The sequence below is a fragment of the Mustela nivalis genome (genome assembly GCF_964662115.1).
Source record: "Mustela nivalis genome assembly, chromosome: 8".
NCBI classification, from domain to species: domain Eukaryota; kingdom Metazoa; phylum Chordata; class Mammalia; order Carnivora; family Mustelidae; genus Mustela; species Mustela nivalis.
The window spans coordinates 121,350,967-121,369,835 of NC_139027.1; the positions used below are offsets into that span (position 1 = coordinate 121,350,967).

The 18,869-nt window shown below is 39.8% G+C and overlaps 1 protein-coding gene across 1 annotated transcript in view; it reads right to left on the reverse strand.

The window, feature by feature from the left end:
- Positions 1–18,869, reverse strand: part of TRPC4AP (transient receptor potential cation channel subfamily C member 4 associated protein) — a 265,655-nt gene that overhangs the window by 17,917 nt on the left and 228,869 nt on the right. Inside the window, exons 5-6 of the mRNA XM_082746160.1 lie at positions 17,414–17,621; positions 9,381–9,566 (exon numbers count right to left, since the gene is read on the reverse strand). Coding sequence (XP_082602286.1) covers positions 9,381–9,566; positions 17,414–17,621 — 394 coding nt within the window. The remainder of the gene's footprint in view (positions 1–9,380; positions 9,567–17,413; positions 17,622–18,869) is intronic.

The following is an 18,869-nucleotide window of genomic DNA, read 5'->3' on the forward strand; positions in this document are numbered from 1 at the left end:
CAGGACTCAAGAGCACAGCCCCAGGGCGCCTGGGTGGCTCAGTGGGTTAAAGCCTCTGCCTTCAGCCCAGGTCATGATCAGCATCCTGGGATCGAGTCCCGCTTTGGGCTCTCTGCTCAGCAGGGAGCCTGCTTCCCCCTCTCTCTGCCTGCCTCTCTGCCTGCTTGTAATCTCTGTCTATCAAATAAATTAAATAAATAAAAAATAAAAAAAAATAAAAAAAAAAAAGAGCACAGCCCCTGAGCCAGGCCGCTCGGTCTGAACCCCAGCTCTGCTGTTCACCAGCTGGGTGGCCTTGGGCAAACCGGTGGATGTCACTCTGCTTCAGTATCTGTCCTCACCTGCAAAACTGGGATGACGGCAACAGTACCGATCTTACCCATGATGCCAAGATGAAAGGATTTAGTATATTCAAAACACTGCAAGCAATACCCGGCACACGTCAAGAACACGTGAGTGTATGTTAAATAGAAACAAAACACTTCGTTTTTTCTGCAAATGCTCACTTGCTACTTGGTTTTTTTCCTTTTCATTTGCAACTAAAAATGGCAGTGAGCAAAGACTTAAGAAAAATTTACTGGAGAAAACCGAACTGAGAAAATGCTATCTCAAAAAACATGTATTTGCCTGCATGTTGGGAGAAAAATCATAATTACTCAATTTCCATGTTGGGACTCCTTGGCCCAGCTCCCAGAACAGTTTAAGAGTCAACTCATTTGTGGAGAGACTGAGAAGAGCTATCATGTAGATCCTGCCTCCACGGCACACTTGCTGCATGGCCTCGAGAGCCTCAGCGTCCTTGTCACCCAGCTCAGGGGGCTCGGGGGCGACTGCAGGACAGGAAGTCTACGGGAGGAGCAGGCACAGCAAATGGCACACAAGCCCTCCTCAGTAATAAATGTCTGTGGAGAAACAGAAACACAGGCAGCTTGGACTCAACCCCGAGGAACTGCCAGTCTTCAGTGCCTGGTTTGCACAGGCCAGACAAGGAAGTCTTTGGTTAAGTTTTTTTTTTTTTAAATGCAGTTCTTAAAGCGATGGCCAGAGCTTAGCAACAAGGTTCATTCCCAAGGATGAGGCTGGGCAAACTAGTTTGAGAGGCCAATGCTGCCCCCCAAATCTCTTCAGTGCCACAAACTGATTCAAGGGGTCTCCAACTTTATGTCCATATTGGGGCACAGGCACTCTTTTTTTTTTTTTTTTAAACAGCTTTGGGCTACAATTCACATACAATTCACCCACTTGGAGTGTACGATTCAATGGTTTTTAGCATATTCACAGAGCTGTGTAGCCATCACTACAACTGACTTTAGAGCATCTTGTCACCCCAAAAAGAAATCCTTCACTCACTGGCAGCCAATCCCCGTTCACCACCAGAGGAACACTGCACTGTATGCACAGACCACATTCTCTTATCCATTTACCAGCTGATGAACACTTGGGTGGTTTTCAGATACTGATTACTATAAATCTGCAGCTGTGAGTACTCATGTGGAAGTTTTTACGTCAATATGTTCTCATTTCTCTTGAAAACATAACTAGGACTGGAACTTCTGGGTCATATGGCAACTCTGTTTAGCCTTTTGAGGAACTGTTCGAAAACTGCCAGACTGTTTCCCAAAATGGCCGACCACTTTACACGCCCACCAACAGAGAGCGAGGGTTCTGATTTCTTCACATCCTTGTGCCAACACTTGCCATCATCTATCTTTTGATGATAGGCATCCTAGCAGGTATGAAGTAGTATGCAATTGTGGTTTGGATTTGCATTTCTCTGACGATTAATGATGTTGGGCATCTTTTTAATGTGTTTATTGGCTATCTGGTCACCTGCCGTAGAGAAATGCCTATTTAGGTCCTATGCCCACATTTCGAAGTGCATTGTCTTTAGATCATCGAGCTGTAGGAGTTCTTTACAAATTCCAGATTCAGTCCCTTATAACTATTAATTATTATTAGACATATGCTTTGTAGCTAGTCCATTTCTGCAAAGAAGCCAGTTGGGATTTTGACAAGGGACTGTGCCCAATCTGTAGACAGACGTATAGCTCAACATGTGGAGTATGAACCTTAACAATACCAAGCCTTCCAACCCATGAACACGAGTATCTTTACGTTTATTTAGGTCCTCTTTCATTTCTTTCAATATTGAAGATGTTTTGCAATTTTCAGAGTGTCAGTTTTGCATTTCTTTGTTAAATTTATCCCTAAGCTTTTGACTCTTTTTGATGCTTTTGCATATGAAATTGTTTTCTTAATTTCATTTTGGTTTGTTCATTGCTACTGTATACAAACACAATTACGTATACTGACCTTGTATTCTGAAACTTTTCTTAACTCACTTATTAGTTTCATGGGACTGGATTCCTTAGGTTTTTCCCTAAATAAGATCATGTCGGGGCGCCTGGGTGGCTCAGTGGGTTAAGCCGCTGCCTTCGGCTCAGGTCATGATCTCAGGGTCCTGGGATCGAGTCCCGCATCGGGCTCTCTGCTCAGCAGGGAGCCTGCTTCCTCCTCTCTCTCTCTCTCTGCCTGCCTCTCTGCCTACTTGTGATCTCTGTCAAATAAATAAATAAAATCTTTAAAAAAAAAAAAAGATCATGTCGTCTCCTAAGAAACACAGTTTAACTTCTTCCTAATCCGGATGGTTTCTATTTTCTCTATCTTGACTAACTGCCTATCCAGAACCCCCAACAGAGCATTAAGCCAAAGTGGCAGAAGCAGGCATTCTTGTCTTGTGCCTGTGTCTTAGTTGAGAAGATTTCAGTGTCAATGTACTATGAAGTACGTTGGGTGTGGGTTTTCGTAGATGTTCTTTAACAGACTAAGGCAATTCCTTCCTATTCCTAGTTGGAGTGTTTTTATCAGGAAGGCATGCTGGATTTTGTGTGAGGCATTTCTGCATCTACTAAAATGATCATGTAAATTTTTGTCCTTTGTTCTACTGAAACAGGGTATACATCAACTGATTCTTATTGAATCAACCCTGAATAAATCTTACTTATTCATATATATATACATGGTCAAGTGTATAATCTTTGTACATTGCTGTATTTGGTTTACTAGTATATTCTTGGGAATTTTTACATCTATATTCATAAGAGATATTGGTCTGTGCTTTCCTTGTAGTGTCTTTGGTTTGGGTATCAGGTTAATAATGACTTTATGAGTTGGGAAGTGCTTCCTCTTCTTCTATTTTGTGGAAGTCTGTGACATACTGGTGTTAATTCTTCTTTAAATGGTTGGCATAATTCACCAGTGAAGCCATACTAATTCAAATTACTTGTTATAGGTCTATTTAGATTTTCTTTCGTCTTGAGTCAGCTGCAGGATTTTTGTCTTTCTTATCAGCTGTCTGTTTCATCCAAGCTGTCTAGTTTGCTGGCACACAAATGTGTATGGTATTCTCTGAGTCCTTTCTAGCTTTGTAAGCTTGGTTGTCATGTCCTCTCTTTCATTCCTGGTTTTCGTAGTTTCAATCTTGTCTTTTTTTTTTTTAAATCTTGGTCAGTGAAACTCAAGGTTAATTTTGTTGACCTTTTCAAAGAATGAACTATTGTTTTTTTGCAGATTTTCTCTATTGTTTTCTATGCTCTGTTTCATTAATTTCTACACCAATTCTATCATTCTTTCTATCTGCTTGCTTTGAGAGTAGAGCTTGCCTCTTTTTTTTTTTTTTTTTTCAATAACTTATGGAGAAGAAAATTAGGCCACTGACTTGGGATTTCATTTTGTCAGTTTTTTAAAATGTAGGCATTTATAACTAAAGACTTCTCCCTTATCAGCAGGCTTCAGCTGTATTCCTTAAGTTCTGTATGTTGTCTCCTCGTTTTCATTTGTCTCAAGGTATCTTTAAAAAAAATTTTTTTTTTAAATTAACACATAATGTATTATTAGCCCTAGGGATACAGGTCTGTGAATCACCAGGTTTACACATTTCACAGCACTCACCATAGCACATACCCTCCCCAATGTCCATAACCCCACCACCCTCTTCCTACCCTCCTCCCCACCGGCAACCCTCAGTTTGTTTTGTGAGATTAAGAGTCTCTTATGGTTTGTCTCCCTCCCGATCCCATCTTGTTTCATTTATTCTTTTCCTACCCCACAAACCCCCTGCGTTGCATCTCCACTTCCTCATATCAGGGAGATCACATGATAGTTGTCTTTCTCCGATGTCTCAAGGTATCTTTTAATGCTCTTTGTGATTCTGTCTCAGAACCACTGGTTAATTAGAAGTGTATTACTGATTTCCCTGGTTTCTAACATCTGATTGCTAATATCACTCCACTGTGGCTGAAATACATGGTTTGTACAATCTTAATCCTTTTCCCCTTACTGAGGCTTTTTAGATGGCCTGGCGTACAGTCTATGCTGGAGAATGTTCCATGTGCACATGAGAATAATATGCATTCCGCGGGGGTTGGGTGGTGTGTTCTAAATGCATCTAGTAAGTCTAGGCAGTTTACTTGCTGCTCAAGTCTTCTGTTTCCTTCTCGATCCTCTGTATAGTTGTTTGCTGCTCCATTACTCGAAGTGGGATTTTCTAGGCTCCAACCACTACCTCTGGTCTGCTTATTTCTCTCTTCAAATCTGTTAGTTTTTGCTTTTTTTTTTTTTTTCTCTGTTGTTAGATATATGTTTATAACTTACATCTTCTTAACAGACTAATACTTTTGTTATTATAAAATGTCCTTTTTGTCTCTGATAACATTTTTTGCTTTAAAGTCTCTTTCAGGGGGCACTTGGGTGACTCAGTGGGTTAAAGCCTCTGCCTTCGGCTCAGGTCATGATCTCAGGATCCTGGGATTGAGCCCTCCGTTGGGCTCTCTGCTCAGCAGGGAGCCTGCTTCCTCCTCTCTCTTCTCTGCCTACTTGTGATCTCTGTCTGTCAAATGAATAAATAAAATCTTTTTAAAAAAATAAATGAAGTCTTTTTCAGTATCAGCCACTTCGGCTTTCTTATGGTTGCTCTTTGCAGGACAAATCTTTTTCTATCCTTTGCTTTCAACTTATTTCTATCTTTGAATAGGAAGTTTGCCTCCTGGGGAGTACCTGCCTGGCTCAGTCAGAAAAACTCCTGATCTCTTAAACCTGAGTTTAAGCCCCACATTGAGTGTAGAGCCTACTTAAAAAAAAAAGGAAAAAAGAAAAAAGAAAAGAAAGTATGCCTCCTGCAGGCTGCATAACAACTAGATCTTTTTTAAAAAAATCCAATATGACTAATCTGTTTTTTGGATGAACTGCTTTAATCCATTCATATTCAAGATTATTACTGATAGAGCTGGATTTACTTCTGCCTTTTTAATTTTTGTTTTCTACATTATCTCATATGTCTTTTAATTCCCCTATTTCTCTTATAATACTTTCTTTTGTAGTAAGTGAATATTTTCTGGTATAACACTGTAATTCCTTTAATGACTTCCTCACTGTATTTTTAAAGTTACTTTCTTTGCAGTTGCTATAGGGTTTGCCACATATATTTTAATTTGACAGAATCTTTCCAGATTTATACTAATTCCAGAGTTCCTACACAACTCTATTCCTTCTCCCTTTTCTGTGCTATTATTGTTACACATACTACATCTAAGATGCTAACCATCCAACAATTTATTTTACAATACGTTGCATGCATTATTACACAATACTGTGTTGTAACTAATGATTACTTATAATGTCTGTTCAAGAAGCTGAGGGAAGAAAGTAAATATTAATAGAGTTTGTTATATTGATCCTCTTACCATTTTAGTTCTCCTCATTGATTAGCGTTGATTCAAGTTACCATCTCATATAATTTCCTTACTGCAATACAACTCTGATCCTGCCCAAGATCCCAAAAAATTTGGTCCCACAAAGTTTCTTTGTGCTGTTACTGTTTCAAGTATATTTCTGTATGTCACAGATTCAACAATGTATTATAAACCTATGGTTTTACCTAACCGCTTTTTAAACTCGTTAATGAAAGAAGAAATGGGCATTTATATTGTCTTTTATGATTATGTAATTGCCTGCAGTAATGCTCCTTGTTGTTCTGTGTAGATTTAAATTACTGTCTGAGGTCACTTGCTTTCAGCCTGAAGAAATTCCATTGGTATTTCTCAAAAGGCAGAGGTATCAGTAACAAATTCTCTTTTTGTTCAGCAATTTCTTTATTTCACCTATGTTTCGGAAAGAAAGTTTTGCTGCTGAGAGTTTTTTTTCTTTCAGCACTCTGAATAGGTTATCTCACTGCTTTCTGACCTCTGTTATTTCTGAGAAGTCGGCGATCAATCTTACTGAGATATTCTTGAACACAGGAGTTGTTTTTCTCTTGCTACTTCCAAGATTTTCTCTTTGTCTTCCAACATTTTTATCATGATGCGTCTGGGTGTAAATCTCGGAGTTTATGGTACTTCCAGTTCTTTGGGCTTCTCAGATGTGTACATTAATGCTTTTCAAATTTGGGAAGTTTTTAGCCACTATTTCTTCAAACATTCTTCTTGCTCCTTTCAGTGAGTTTTTCACTCCAGTTACTTAGAATTTAATAAACCACAGGACTTCCATCTGGCTCTTTTTTCTATCTCCTATCTCTTTACTGATATTCTCAATCTGATGTAGTCACAGATTCTTTAGCTTCTCTTCTTTTTTTAAAAATTTTTATTTGTCAGAGAGAGAGAATGAGGGGGGGGGGGTAGAGGCAGAGGGAGAAGCAAACTCCCCACTAAGCAAAGAGCCTGATGTGCCACTCAATCCCAAGACTCTGGGATCATGACCTCAGCCAAAGGCAGATGCTTAACTGACTGAGCCATCCAGGTGGCCCCTCTTTTACTTCTTTAAGCATAGCTTCCTTTAGTTCTTTGGCCAACCTTATATTGGGTGCTCTGAAGTCTCTTAGAACTGCTTTCTGGGCTGTCTCACAAGCAACTTCTGTTGCCTGTTTTCTTTTGTGTATGGGCTGTACTTTGTTTCTTTGCATATCCCCAATTTTTTTTTTTTAAAGATTTTATTTATTTATTTGACAGAGAGAGATCACAAGTAGGCAGAGAGGCAGGCAGAGAGAGAGGAAGGGAAGCAGGCTCCCTGCTGAGCAGAGAGCCCGATGCGGGACTCGATCCCAGGACCCTGAGATCATGACCCGAGCCGAAGACAGCGGCTTAACCCACTGAGCCACCCAGGCGCCCTGCATATCCCCAATTTTATTTAAAAAATGACATTTTGTGTGTAAACCTGGTGATTCACAGACCTGTACCCCTGGGGATAAAAATATATGTTTATAAAAAATAAAAAATTAAAAAAAAAAAAAGACATTTTTAAGTAAATAATTCAGCAACTCTGATTCTCCTTCCCTTTTTTCAGGGCTTGTTGTTATTTCTTTGTTCATTTCTTCAGTGACCTGGGAGCTTATTTCAGTGAAATCTATTTCTCCATGGCCTAGGGAGGACTTTGGTGTTTTGTCTCAGAATGTGCAGCCGTGGGTATGTTTACAGTCTCCCTGGATGATGGTGTTTTAGCAGGGCTCTCTATGGCTCTTCCCTTGATCTCTCTGTTAAGATTTCTGCCTCATCTGGTATGAAACCCAGCTGTCAGACTCCACTAATTGCTGGCTGAACGCTCTACTTTTGACAATGCCTTGGGGCATAAAGCACTCCAAAGTCTAATCCAATTAAAATTGGGCAAAGATAGTTTTTGAGTCTGAGTTGGTTTTGATCTCAGAAGAACTCTGCTAAGTTGTCTGCCTGGTTCTTGGGGGTAAACTATATTAAGCCTATTGTTTAGCTTTTTGTTCTCACTTAAGAGCTAACAGCCTCCTTTTATTTGCTTACCACCAAAATCTACACTGTTTTTGAGAACACCCTTAGCTTTGAACTTCCCTACTTTCTGTTCTTACCTATTAATTCTCCTCCTGGCACTCTTCTGGTGCCACTACTCTGAGCAAGGTCAGCAGACTCTGAGCCTTCTCAGCTTGCATGCTGCATGGAGATCCTCGCATGGAATCTCTCTGTCCTAAGTGGGTTGAGGCAAGGACAACAGGGTCACAGAATTCTTGCTTGCCAGGCCTCGGGCAAAGCTTGTGCACTGAGTGTAGTACAGAGGCAGGCGGGGGAAAGGGGCCCCTGGCATTATGTGAAATAAGCAAATTAAATGAAATAAGTCAGAGGAAGACAAATACTGTGTAATATCACTCATATGTGGAATCTAAATAAGTCAAACTCAGAGAAATAGAACGCTGGTTACCAGAGAGGTTGGGAGAAATAGGAAGATAGTGGTCAAAGGGTATACACTTTCAGTTCTAAAATTAACAAGTTCTGGGCATCCAATGTACTGCGTGGTGATTATAGCTAGTAATATCTGAATGATGCTAATAAAAAAGCGGATCTTAAATGTTCTCACCACCAAAAAAATGATAATTATGTGATGAATGAGGGGCTACTGCTCTGCTGATAATCATTTTGCAATATATAAATGTATCAAATTAACATGCTACACACTTTAAACTTACACAAGGTTATAAATCTATGGTATATCAATAAAGTTGGGGCAGGGAGTCCCTGGCCTGTAGGATACACTCATCAAGAATTCAACCTCTTCAACCTGGAATTAGAGGGGATGAGAAAAGCTGGTGGTCTGCCCACCTCGTCAATGGTGAGAAACCATATTCCTTGTTTGGAAATCCTGTCCCCTGTTGAGGGTTGTACCCTTTTGGCCACACCTGCCCACGGTGGAACTTCCAACACGCAGGACTTCAAATGTCACAGACTCTCACTGTTCTGAATTTTAGCAGATTGTCTGGAGGATCTCCTCATTTACTGTAAACCCTTAGAACAACTTTCACAGACTTTACACGGATGGTTTTTTTGTTTATAGGTTTTGTTTATAGTTGCCATAGAGAACAGGTCCACAGAGCTCCACACACTGCCATCCTGGAAAGAGAACTCCTCTTCACTTTTACAATGAGAATTCCTCTATTTGTACAATCGGACCCCATCCTGCTGGCCAGAGTCAAATGTTTAAGGGTTGAGCATCTGACCCAAGATGGGTCAGAGCCCTTCACCAGGAAGCTGTTGCTGAAACTAGAAGTCTACTCATCGGAGTAGAGAAGAGAATACCGGAACCATGGAGAATGAAGAGACTTGGAGAGCACTCTCTGAGTTCCTAAGAATGCTCTAGTTATTGGAACCAGCCAATCCCTTTGCCCTTCTTTCAGGTCCACTCTCAGAGAGTTCAAAGAAGTTTCTGTCACTAGCTTTCAAAAGTGTCTTAACAGTTATGATCTAGGACTTTTCTGAGGAAAAGTCTACTTTGAGCAAATTTCAATTAATCATCATTGGAAAAGAGGTCAAGAATGGCTCCAGGCGCCTAAGGGAAAGATCCCCACCTCACAGAAAACCCACTCCAAGTACCTTGATTGTGTTCGGATTCTTCATTCGCTACTCGCATCAGGGCGTCCAGCACCAAAGCATTGTCTAGCCATGTGTACCACTCCTCCAGCTCCTGAAGGAAGCTAGCTGTGCCTGTTGACTCTGATACCTTTCGGGTTGCAAGCTTGCAAAGTCGCTCAACAAAGCCAGGGATGCTGAGAAGGGCCGCTGCCAAGGAGAGAACAAAGGAATGCATTTTCAAAACAGAAACAGCTCTAAAATCTTGAACAATGAGCCTGTTCTTGACCTACATGATAGGAATGATTTTGACAGTAGCTAGTCAGAGTTTCTTTGCAAAATGAAATACTAAGCCAAAGTAAAATAGTACTTAAGTTAGAGAAACAAGTTTGATACCAGGTGCAGGGAAACAGATTCTTTTACATGTACTGGTGGGGGAAAGAAATTGGAATCACTTTAATTTCTTAAACCTGTGTGTCTTTGAGCCAGGAGGCTCATTTCTGGAGATTTCCTGCAAGGAAATAATCAATCACATGTACAAAGATATTCAATGATGTGGATTCTACAATAGCAAAAAGATAAAGATAACTCACGGTCATCAACAGCATATCAATTAAACATAAAATATCCCAATACAATAGAATACAACAGACATTGAAAATAAACACACATATATCTTTATACAGAGTGACTCAAAAAAATGTTTAAATTTTACTTGTTAGAGGAAAAATTATTAAACAGTACTGGTGTAAGCCCATTTTCTTTAAAAATTTGCTTCTTTAAAATATCCACATAATATACAGGTAAAGAATGAAAGCTATACAACAAGATGTTTACTGTGGCCATTCCTGAGCAGGGGAGGATATAAGTGCTTCTTTTAAAACTACTTCTCCGTAGTTTGATTTTCCTGTAACAAACAGGTCCTACATGTACTAGCAGAAAGAAAGGAGCTTCTTTTTTTTTTTTTTTTTTTTTTTGGTAAAGAAAGAAAATGAATAATCACTCTCTTATAATCACAACTCTTATTTCCCTTAATCTCATCTTGCTCACAACAGTAAGATGGAAATTCTGATCAGCATAAGAGAACATAATACACTGCAGAGGCAGGGAAATCCAGGTGGTAGATCATGGATCTATCATTTAACCTTCTTTAAAAATAAGGGTTAACATCTCTATGTATTTCCTTATACATGTATTAAATCTTCCTGGAAGGACAGAAAACACCAGTGGCTACCAAAGGCAAAGAGAATTAGGCCACTGGAAATAAGAGTGTGGGGGAAACCTTTTCAATGAACACCTTATTTATTTATTTATTTATTTATTTATTTAAAAGATTTTATTTATTTATTTGACAGAGAGAGATCACAAGTAGGCAGAAGAGGCAGGCAGAGAGAAAGAGGAAGCAGGCTCCCCGCTGAGCAGAGAGCCCGATGCGGGACTGGATCCCAGGGCCCTGAGATCAGGACCTGAGCCGAAGGCAGCGGCTCAACCCACTGAGCCACCCAGGCGCCCCCAATGAACACCTTTTTAAATCTGTAGATTTTTTTGAACCACATGAATGCATCATCTAACTGAAAATTAATAAACAGGCATTTGATAATACCAAAATATTATTATTAATTTGGGGGGTATAATATGGTATTGGAGTCACTTTTAAAAAGAGTCCCTATCTTGTGGGAACACTGTGCTATATGCAGGTTAAATTTTATGATATCTGGGATTTGCTTCAAAATAATTCAAAGTAAGGTAGGAAGGAGTGAATGGGGATACAGATAAAGAGACACTGACACTCGGGGTGCCTCAGTGGGTTAAAGCCTCTGCCCTCAGCTCAAGGTCATGATCCCAGGGTCCTGGGATCGAGCCCTGCATCGAGCTCTCTGCTCAGCAAAGAGCCTGCTTCCCCACCCTCTCTCTCTGTCTGCCTCTCTGCCTCCTTGTGATCTGTTTGTCCAATAAATAAATAAAATCTTAAAAAAAAAAAAAGGAGACACTGACAGTTAAAGCTAGGTGATGGGGAAATAAGTATCATTATGACGTTATATTGTCATATACTTGTCTCTGTGTGAAAAATTTATACGAAAAAAATTAAAGTAAAATTCAAAAGAAAAATAGGAGAAAATTCTTCAAAAATAAAATAAATTACAACAAATTAGTTAGGATTATACAAAGTCATACAAATTCAGCTCCAGCATAATGCTCAGCAAATAATCTTAGGCCCCTTTCCATCCTCTATAAATTAGTAAGTGACTATACTGCCTGACCTCATTTTTTAAAAAAGCTAATTAAAACTATATTAAAATTAACTTTTCCTCAAACAGTTGAACATGGGGTGCCTGGTGGCTCAGTCAGTTAAGTGGCTGCCTTCAGCTCAGGGTGTAATCTTGGGGCCCTGGGATGGAGTCCTACATGCAGTGGTTTCCCTGCTCACAGGGAATCTGTTTCTCCCTCTCCCCCTGCCCCACCATTGTGCTCACCTACTCTCTCAAATAAATAAAATCGTAAAAAAAAAAAAAGTTGAATGTAGAATTAGCACATGACCCAGCAATTCCACTCCTAAGTACACCCACAAATTACTGAAAACAGGTGCCAAATTCATATACACACATTCACAGCAGCACTGCTTCAACTGCCAAAACGGGGCAACAACCCAAATGTCCATCACCAGATGAATGACTAAACAAATTGTGGTATATACAAATAATGAATATTATTCAGCCACGAAAAGAAATGAAACATTGATGAGCTACAGCATAGAGGAACCTCAAAAACATCACGCTAAGTGAAAGCATCAGGATACAAAAAGTCACGTATTCCAGGATTCCCTTTATAACATAGAACAGGATGTCCCTGTTATCTAGAACAGGGACATCCACAACAAAGCAGGTAGCTGCCAGGGTTGGAGAGAATGGGGAAGTTCACCTATCTGATGTGTATGCAGTTACCTTCTGGGGTGATGAAAATGTTCTCAAAATAGATGGAGGTGTGCTTGCACACACTGTAAATGTACTAAATGCCACTGAATTGTTCACTTTAAGTGGTTTGTTTATGTGACATTCACCATAATTAAAAAAATACAAGGGGATAGCTTTTTTGTTTTGAGATACCATTTTTTAGTTACTGGCTTGGCAAACATCAGGAAGTTTAAAAAGGCCCTAGACTGGGAATGGTATACAGGATGGGAGAAAATGAACTGGTAAGTTCTTTGCAGGGTTAATCTGTCAACACCCATCAAAGTGTAAAAGGCAAATATCCAGCCCATCATACTTCATACACAAGCCTGTTATTTGTAAGAACAAAAATATTAAAATAAACAAAATCTCCATCAATCAAGGATGGTTTAGTGAATTGTGGTATACCCATATATTAGAATACTATATAGTTGGGCGCCTGGGTGGCTCAGTGGTTAAGCCGCTGCCTTCGGCTCAGGTCATGATCTCAGGGTCCTGGGATCGAGTCCCGCATCGGGCTCTCTGCTCAGCAGGGAGCCTGCTTCCTCCTCTCTCTCTCTCTGCCTGCCTCTCTGCCTACTTGTGATTTCTCTCTGTCAAATAAATAAATAAAATCTTTAAAAAAAAAAAAAGAAGAATACTATATAGTTGTGAAAAGGAATCACACAATTCTGTAGGTACTGGAATAGAATGCTTTGTAAGATAAGTGAGGGGCGCCTGGGTGGCTCAGTGGTTTAAGCCTCTGCCTTCAGCTCGGGTCGTGGTCTCAGGGTCCTGAGATCGACCCCGCATCAGGCTCTCTGCTTGGAGAGGAGCCTGCTTCCCCATCTCCCTCTGCCTGCCTCTCTGCCTACTTGTGATCTCTCTCTCTGTCAAGTAAATACATAAAAAATCTTAAAAAAAAAAAAAAAAGATGAAGTTAAGTGAAAAAAGCAAGGGGCAGAAGGGTGCTTATTTTATACTACCATCTCTACAGATAGGGAGGAGTCAATCTCTTTCCCTCCTGCATCCCCTGGACTGGGCATGTAGAGAATTTCTTGGGAGGGACACAAGAGAAAATATAACAAAATGCCATGGGGAAAGGGAACAAACTTTCTACTAGATACCCACCCTCTTATTATTATTATTTAAGAAACTTTTAGATATATATCTTACCTTTTTCCAAATAAAGGTGTAGATTCTACATGAAAATCCTCCCAAAGCTAGATTTTTACTCTCAATCTCTTTTACACAGGATGAATGGCTACAGTTTCTCTGTTCCTCACAGGACAGTTAGTTCCTAAGACCTATTCTTCCCACTCTGTGTACTCAACACAGCCCTTCAGATGTGACTGCCCAGCATTCAAGCTTCTGAGACTCCAATCCCTACCATGGAGATTCCTAAGCCTTTGTGAATCAACTACCTCTTGAAAAAGTGATGAAAGCTAGGGGCTCTCTCCTAGAAAAAAAAAATCATTGGCCTAATTATACTCATCAAATTATACATAACCTCAGGGAACTGGCACCCAGTGTCACAATGTCCTTGTAACTCTCACAGCCTTACTGGCAGTGAGCCACAATACTGGTTAATATTAAACTGGCTGACCACTGAAACACAACTTCTGAGAATTTCTGCAAAAGCAGACCTTCCCTCTACTTGTTAACACATCAGTATTTTGAAATATTCCCATAAACTTTCCTCTTCAGTTTAGGCCCTGCTTTCCAGCTGAGAGGATTCTATCTATCTATTGTATTCTATCCTGTCCTAGCTGACAGAAATCAGCGCTTCTTAGCTCACGTCACCTACAAATTGATAATTATCTGGCCTGTGGTTTCATTTCTGACTAAAATCTTGAATGACTAAAATCTTGAATGATTTTTCCCCCTGATGAAACTATCTATTCCCCTCTGAATGGACAGAAGAATAACCAGTAGTTCTAAGAAATCCAAAAATTTGTTAGAGCCTAACATTTTTATTATTATATGCGCTCCAGGAAGACAGTATAAATCATTTTGCTGGGCAAGAAAACAGCCACAGCTTATGAAAAACAAAACAAAAAAGCATGTCCCCTTTCCATACTCTTATGGTCCGAATTGTGTCCCCTCCCCCAAATTCGTATGTTGAAGCCTTAATTCATAATATGAATGTATCTGGAGATGGTGGCCTTTAGGGAGGTATTTAAATGGGGTTGTTAAGAGTGGGCCCTAACCCAACAGGGCTGGTCTTCTTATATGAGGAAGAGACACCAGAAATTCCTTTCTCTTGTACATACACAGAGGAAAGACCACCTGAGGACACAGTGAGAAGGCAGACGCCCACAAGCTAGGAAGGGAGGCCTCACCAGAAACCAATGCTAATGGCACCCTGATGGTGAACCTCTAGCCTACAGATGGGGGAGAAAATGAACTTCTGTTGTTTAAGCCACCCAGTTATGGTACCTGGTTATGGCAGCCTGAGATGATTATTATACATGCCTCTATTTAAAAGTATTTAGTACTGGAGTTAACTGAAGCATGCCAACATTGAGGACTAAGATCTTTCTCATTGTACTTGTGATTTAATTATGTTCACCTTGGCCTTCCCAGGGCATGTGACTAGAGAAATGTGTGTGGAGTGGGGGCCAGGGCAACAGGAATTATGGTCAGAGAGCTGGGAAAGGTCAGACCCTGTACAACTTGTGCCAAAATACAACATTTACTAAAACTTCAACTCAAAAGCTGTAAGCAGACATCACATGTAGATTATCTCATGGATTAGTCACACAGGTATACAAGTGAACTTAGTTATTTTATGAAGACTTTCTTTTTTTAATGATCCAAATCAAAGAAACCTGGGTTTGAGGTTAACTCTCAGTTAATTAAAAAAACCAACTGACTAGAATACCTTGTCCTCCAAGAATGATGGGCAATGCTGGTTTCACTTAAGGCAGCTTATAAACAGGTATGTAAAGGTAATTGATACTAGCAGGATAAAAATAATCTGCCAGAACAGTTTCCTTAAATGGGAAACTGAGATGAAAGTGACCCAGTGCCTCAGCACACACAGGTACCTAATAGTGAACATTTATGACCCTCACCTTCCTAAGCTGTGCAAAGGGGATGCAAACCTGTATTTCACAGGGCTACTTGGAGGGCAAAAAATCATTCCTAGCTAATGCAGTTACCTCAATGTTTGCTACATAGCGGGAACTTAACAAATGTGAGCTTTCGTCAGTGTGTTTAAATCAGCTTTAAGGTATAATTTAGTTATAATAAAATTCACGTTTTTAAGAATGTATATTTTATGATTTGCTAAAATGAGCACTCCTTAAAAGTCATAAGAAAGAAAAAAAAAAATAGTCATAAGAAAGGACGGGGGGAAGGGAAGAAAAGCCCACAAAGACCAAAGGAGGGCCTTGGATCTATGGAATCAGGAAGAAAAACGAGCCTGGAGGGGGAACCATGAAACTGGGGTTCACAGTTATATATTTCTGTTTTTACATATGACTAAAACATGTAAAATTATATTCCTTAATAACTAGAAATACAGTTCTGACCATTTGGTGTTCGTAACTCCAACACTCACAGAGTTAAGGGAGGACTCACATTCGGTAGTCAGAAGCGAGGCTGCTGTGCTGCACTTAGCAAGTGTGCAGAGCCGGGCCTGGGAATGCACACATCGGGTCAACCAGACTTCAGAAACAAAGTATTGTTTTGAAAGCATCATCAGGGCTGCCACAGGACGATCATGGCTCTCTACTGCTGCTTTTAAATGCTAAGTTTTTATTATTTCACCTTGGTTATTCAGTTAACCCTGAGGCACACAGCTATACATTACTGTAGTCTGTTGATGTTTAAGAACTAGGTTTTAAGACACATAAATATTATAGTTCAAATATGGACCATCTCTACTCTTACAACCAAAACAGATATATGCCAAATTTCACCCAAATCTGCTTAGACCAGCACAGAAATAGAAAAAAGTTCTCTTGCTACCAAAAAAACAGTAAGTAGGGAACTAACTAATATATTCTCACATGGTTCTAAAATCAAATATATAAATAAATGCATTAATAAGTCCTACTTCCAGGGCGCTTGGGTGGCTCAGTGGGTTAAGCTTCTGCCTTTGGCTCAGGTCATGATCCCAGGGTCCTGGGATCGAGCTCCACAGCAGACTCCTTGACAGAGAGTCTGCTTCTCCCTCTGCCCCACCCCCAATCATGCATGAGTACATTCTCTCTCTCTTTCTCTCTCTCTCTCTCTCACACACACAAATCTTAAAAAAAAAGTCCTACTTCTGCTGTTGTCATCTACCTCTATTCTGGCCACCCCCAACAGGTAACCATTTTCAGTTTCTTGTGCATGCTTTCAGTTAACGCATACTATATATGAGCAAACAAATACATCTGATCATATTCCCCCATCTCTGCTTTACCACACAAAGTATCATACTATACACACAGCTCTGCATTTTCCTTTTTAACAGTAATACATCTTGAAGAGATTTTCCTGTATCAATACACAGAAATCTTCTTCATCCTTTTTTCTTAACAGCCATACAATTTTCCATTACATAAATATTCTAGAAATTAAGTGGCCTCTTGTTTCTGGTATTTTTGTTACTATAATGTTGCAATGAATGACCCTGAATATACATATCCTATATATCTATAACATAAAGACCCAGAAAAGGCTTAGTGATCAAAAGGTAAGTATATTTGTAATTCTGATAAACAATGGTTCTTAACTTTTTTTTTTTTTTAAAGAGAGAGAGTGCGAGGAGAGGGAGAGAAAGAATCTTAAGCAGGCTCCATGCCCAACACAGAGCCTGACATGGGGCTTGATCTCATGACCCTAAGATCATGACCTGACCTGAAATCAAGAGTCTGATGCTTACCAACTGAGCCACCCAGGTGCCCCTAGTTTTTAACTTTTCTGAGATTCTGAATCAATTAAAAAATCGGGTAAAAGTTACGGACTTTTGCGGCCCCCTAAAATAATGAAGAGATACACACCCACACAAAATGTGCATACTCTAAGTGGACCTTGGAGCTTTCACATGAATCACCCTAGAGATAATGAAAGAGTAGATAATTTATGAAGGGGTCTCAGAGCCATAGTCTCACAACTCTGAAAACTTAGAGACCTTACCTTGGTTGATTTCAGCTGCAGAAGGCCCCAAGCTCAAGCTCTTCTTCTGCTGAGCATTTTTGGCAAGTAGTGTGTGCTTGTCATCATTCCCTGTATCCATCTCTGAAATGGTGACAGCCAGAATCCGGCAGAAATTAGCAAGCTGCTGCTGATCAAAATTGGATACTAAAGAACTCAGATTGGGGACTTCGTCTAGTCGGATCATTTCCTACAGAAGACACAAACAAAACAATCCCCATGCTCAGTTCATTTGAGGCTGGATGCGTCCCTCTTTTGCATTCCCCTAAAAATGGGACCTAGTAGCTAAACCAACTTAGGTCCAGATCCTGGCCCTGCAAACTGCAGTTTTGCAAATGTAGGTAAGTTATGGAACCTCTCTAAGTATTTGCTCAACTGTCAAATGGGACTGACATGCTTCATAGGACCGGTCTCAGGATTAAATCCTTTGGAGCACCACTATTCTCATTTCTCTTTGTTTATGTGACTCATTTTGTCTATTTGAAAAAGGAAAGAGAAGAAATGCCTACCACGCAAATTTTACCACTCACTCACAAATTGCCATTCCTACTACAGACATTTTCTTTCTAAGAAATACAATATTTCAAATGTAGCTGAAGGCCCCTGTGTACTCCTACCCAGTTGTATTCCCATCTCTCCCACTGGAGGTAACCATTATTTTGAACTGTTTATTGTTTCCATACATGTTCTTATATTTCCATAAAAATATATGGTATTAAAGCAAAGGAAACCAGCAACAAAACAAAAAGGCAACCTACTGAATGGGAAAAGATATTTGCTAAGGATACATCTGATGAGGGGCTAATCACCAATATAAAGAACTCACACAATTCAACACCAAAAATAATCTGATTAAAAATGGGCCAAGGACCTGAATAAACTCTTTTCCAAAGACATCCAGGAGGCCAACAGACCCTGAAAAGATGCTCAGCATCACTGATCATGAGGGAAATACAAATCAAAACCTTACGCCAGTCACAATGGCTAATATTAAAAAGGCAGGAAATGAGAAGTGTCGAGAGGATGTGGAAAAAAGGACCCCTCATGCACCACTGGTACAAATGTAAACTGGTGCTCCCTCTGTGCAAACAGCTGGAGGTTCCTCAAAAAATTAAAAGTAGAAATACCATGTGATCTAGTAATTCCATTACTGGGTATTAACCCCAAGAAAACAAAAATGATAATTTGAAAAGATACATGCACCTCCTACGTTTACTGCAGCATTATTTACAATAACCAAGTACAGAAGAACCCAAGTATTCATCCATAGATGAATGGATAAAGAAGACATGGTATACATAGCCGATGGAATATTATACAGCCATAAAGAATGAGATCTTCCCACTTGCAAGGACGTGAATGGATCTAGAGTATAATGCTAAGCAAAATAAGTCACAGAAAAGGCAAATACTCCATGATTTCACTCATATGTGGAATC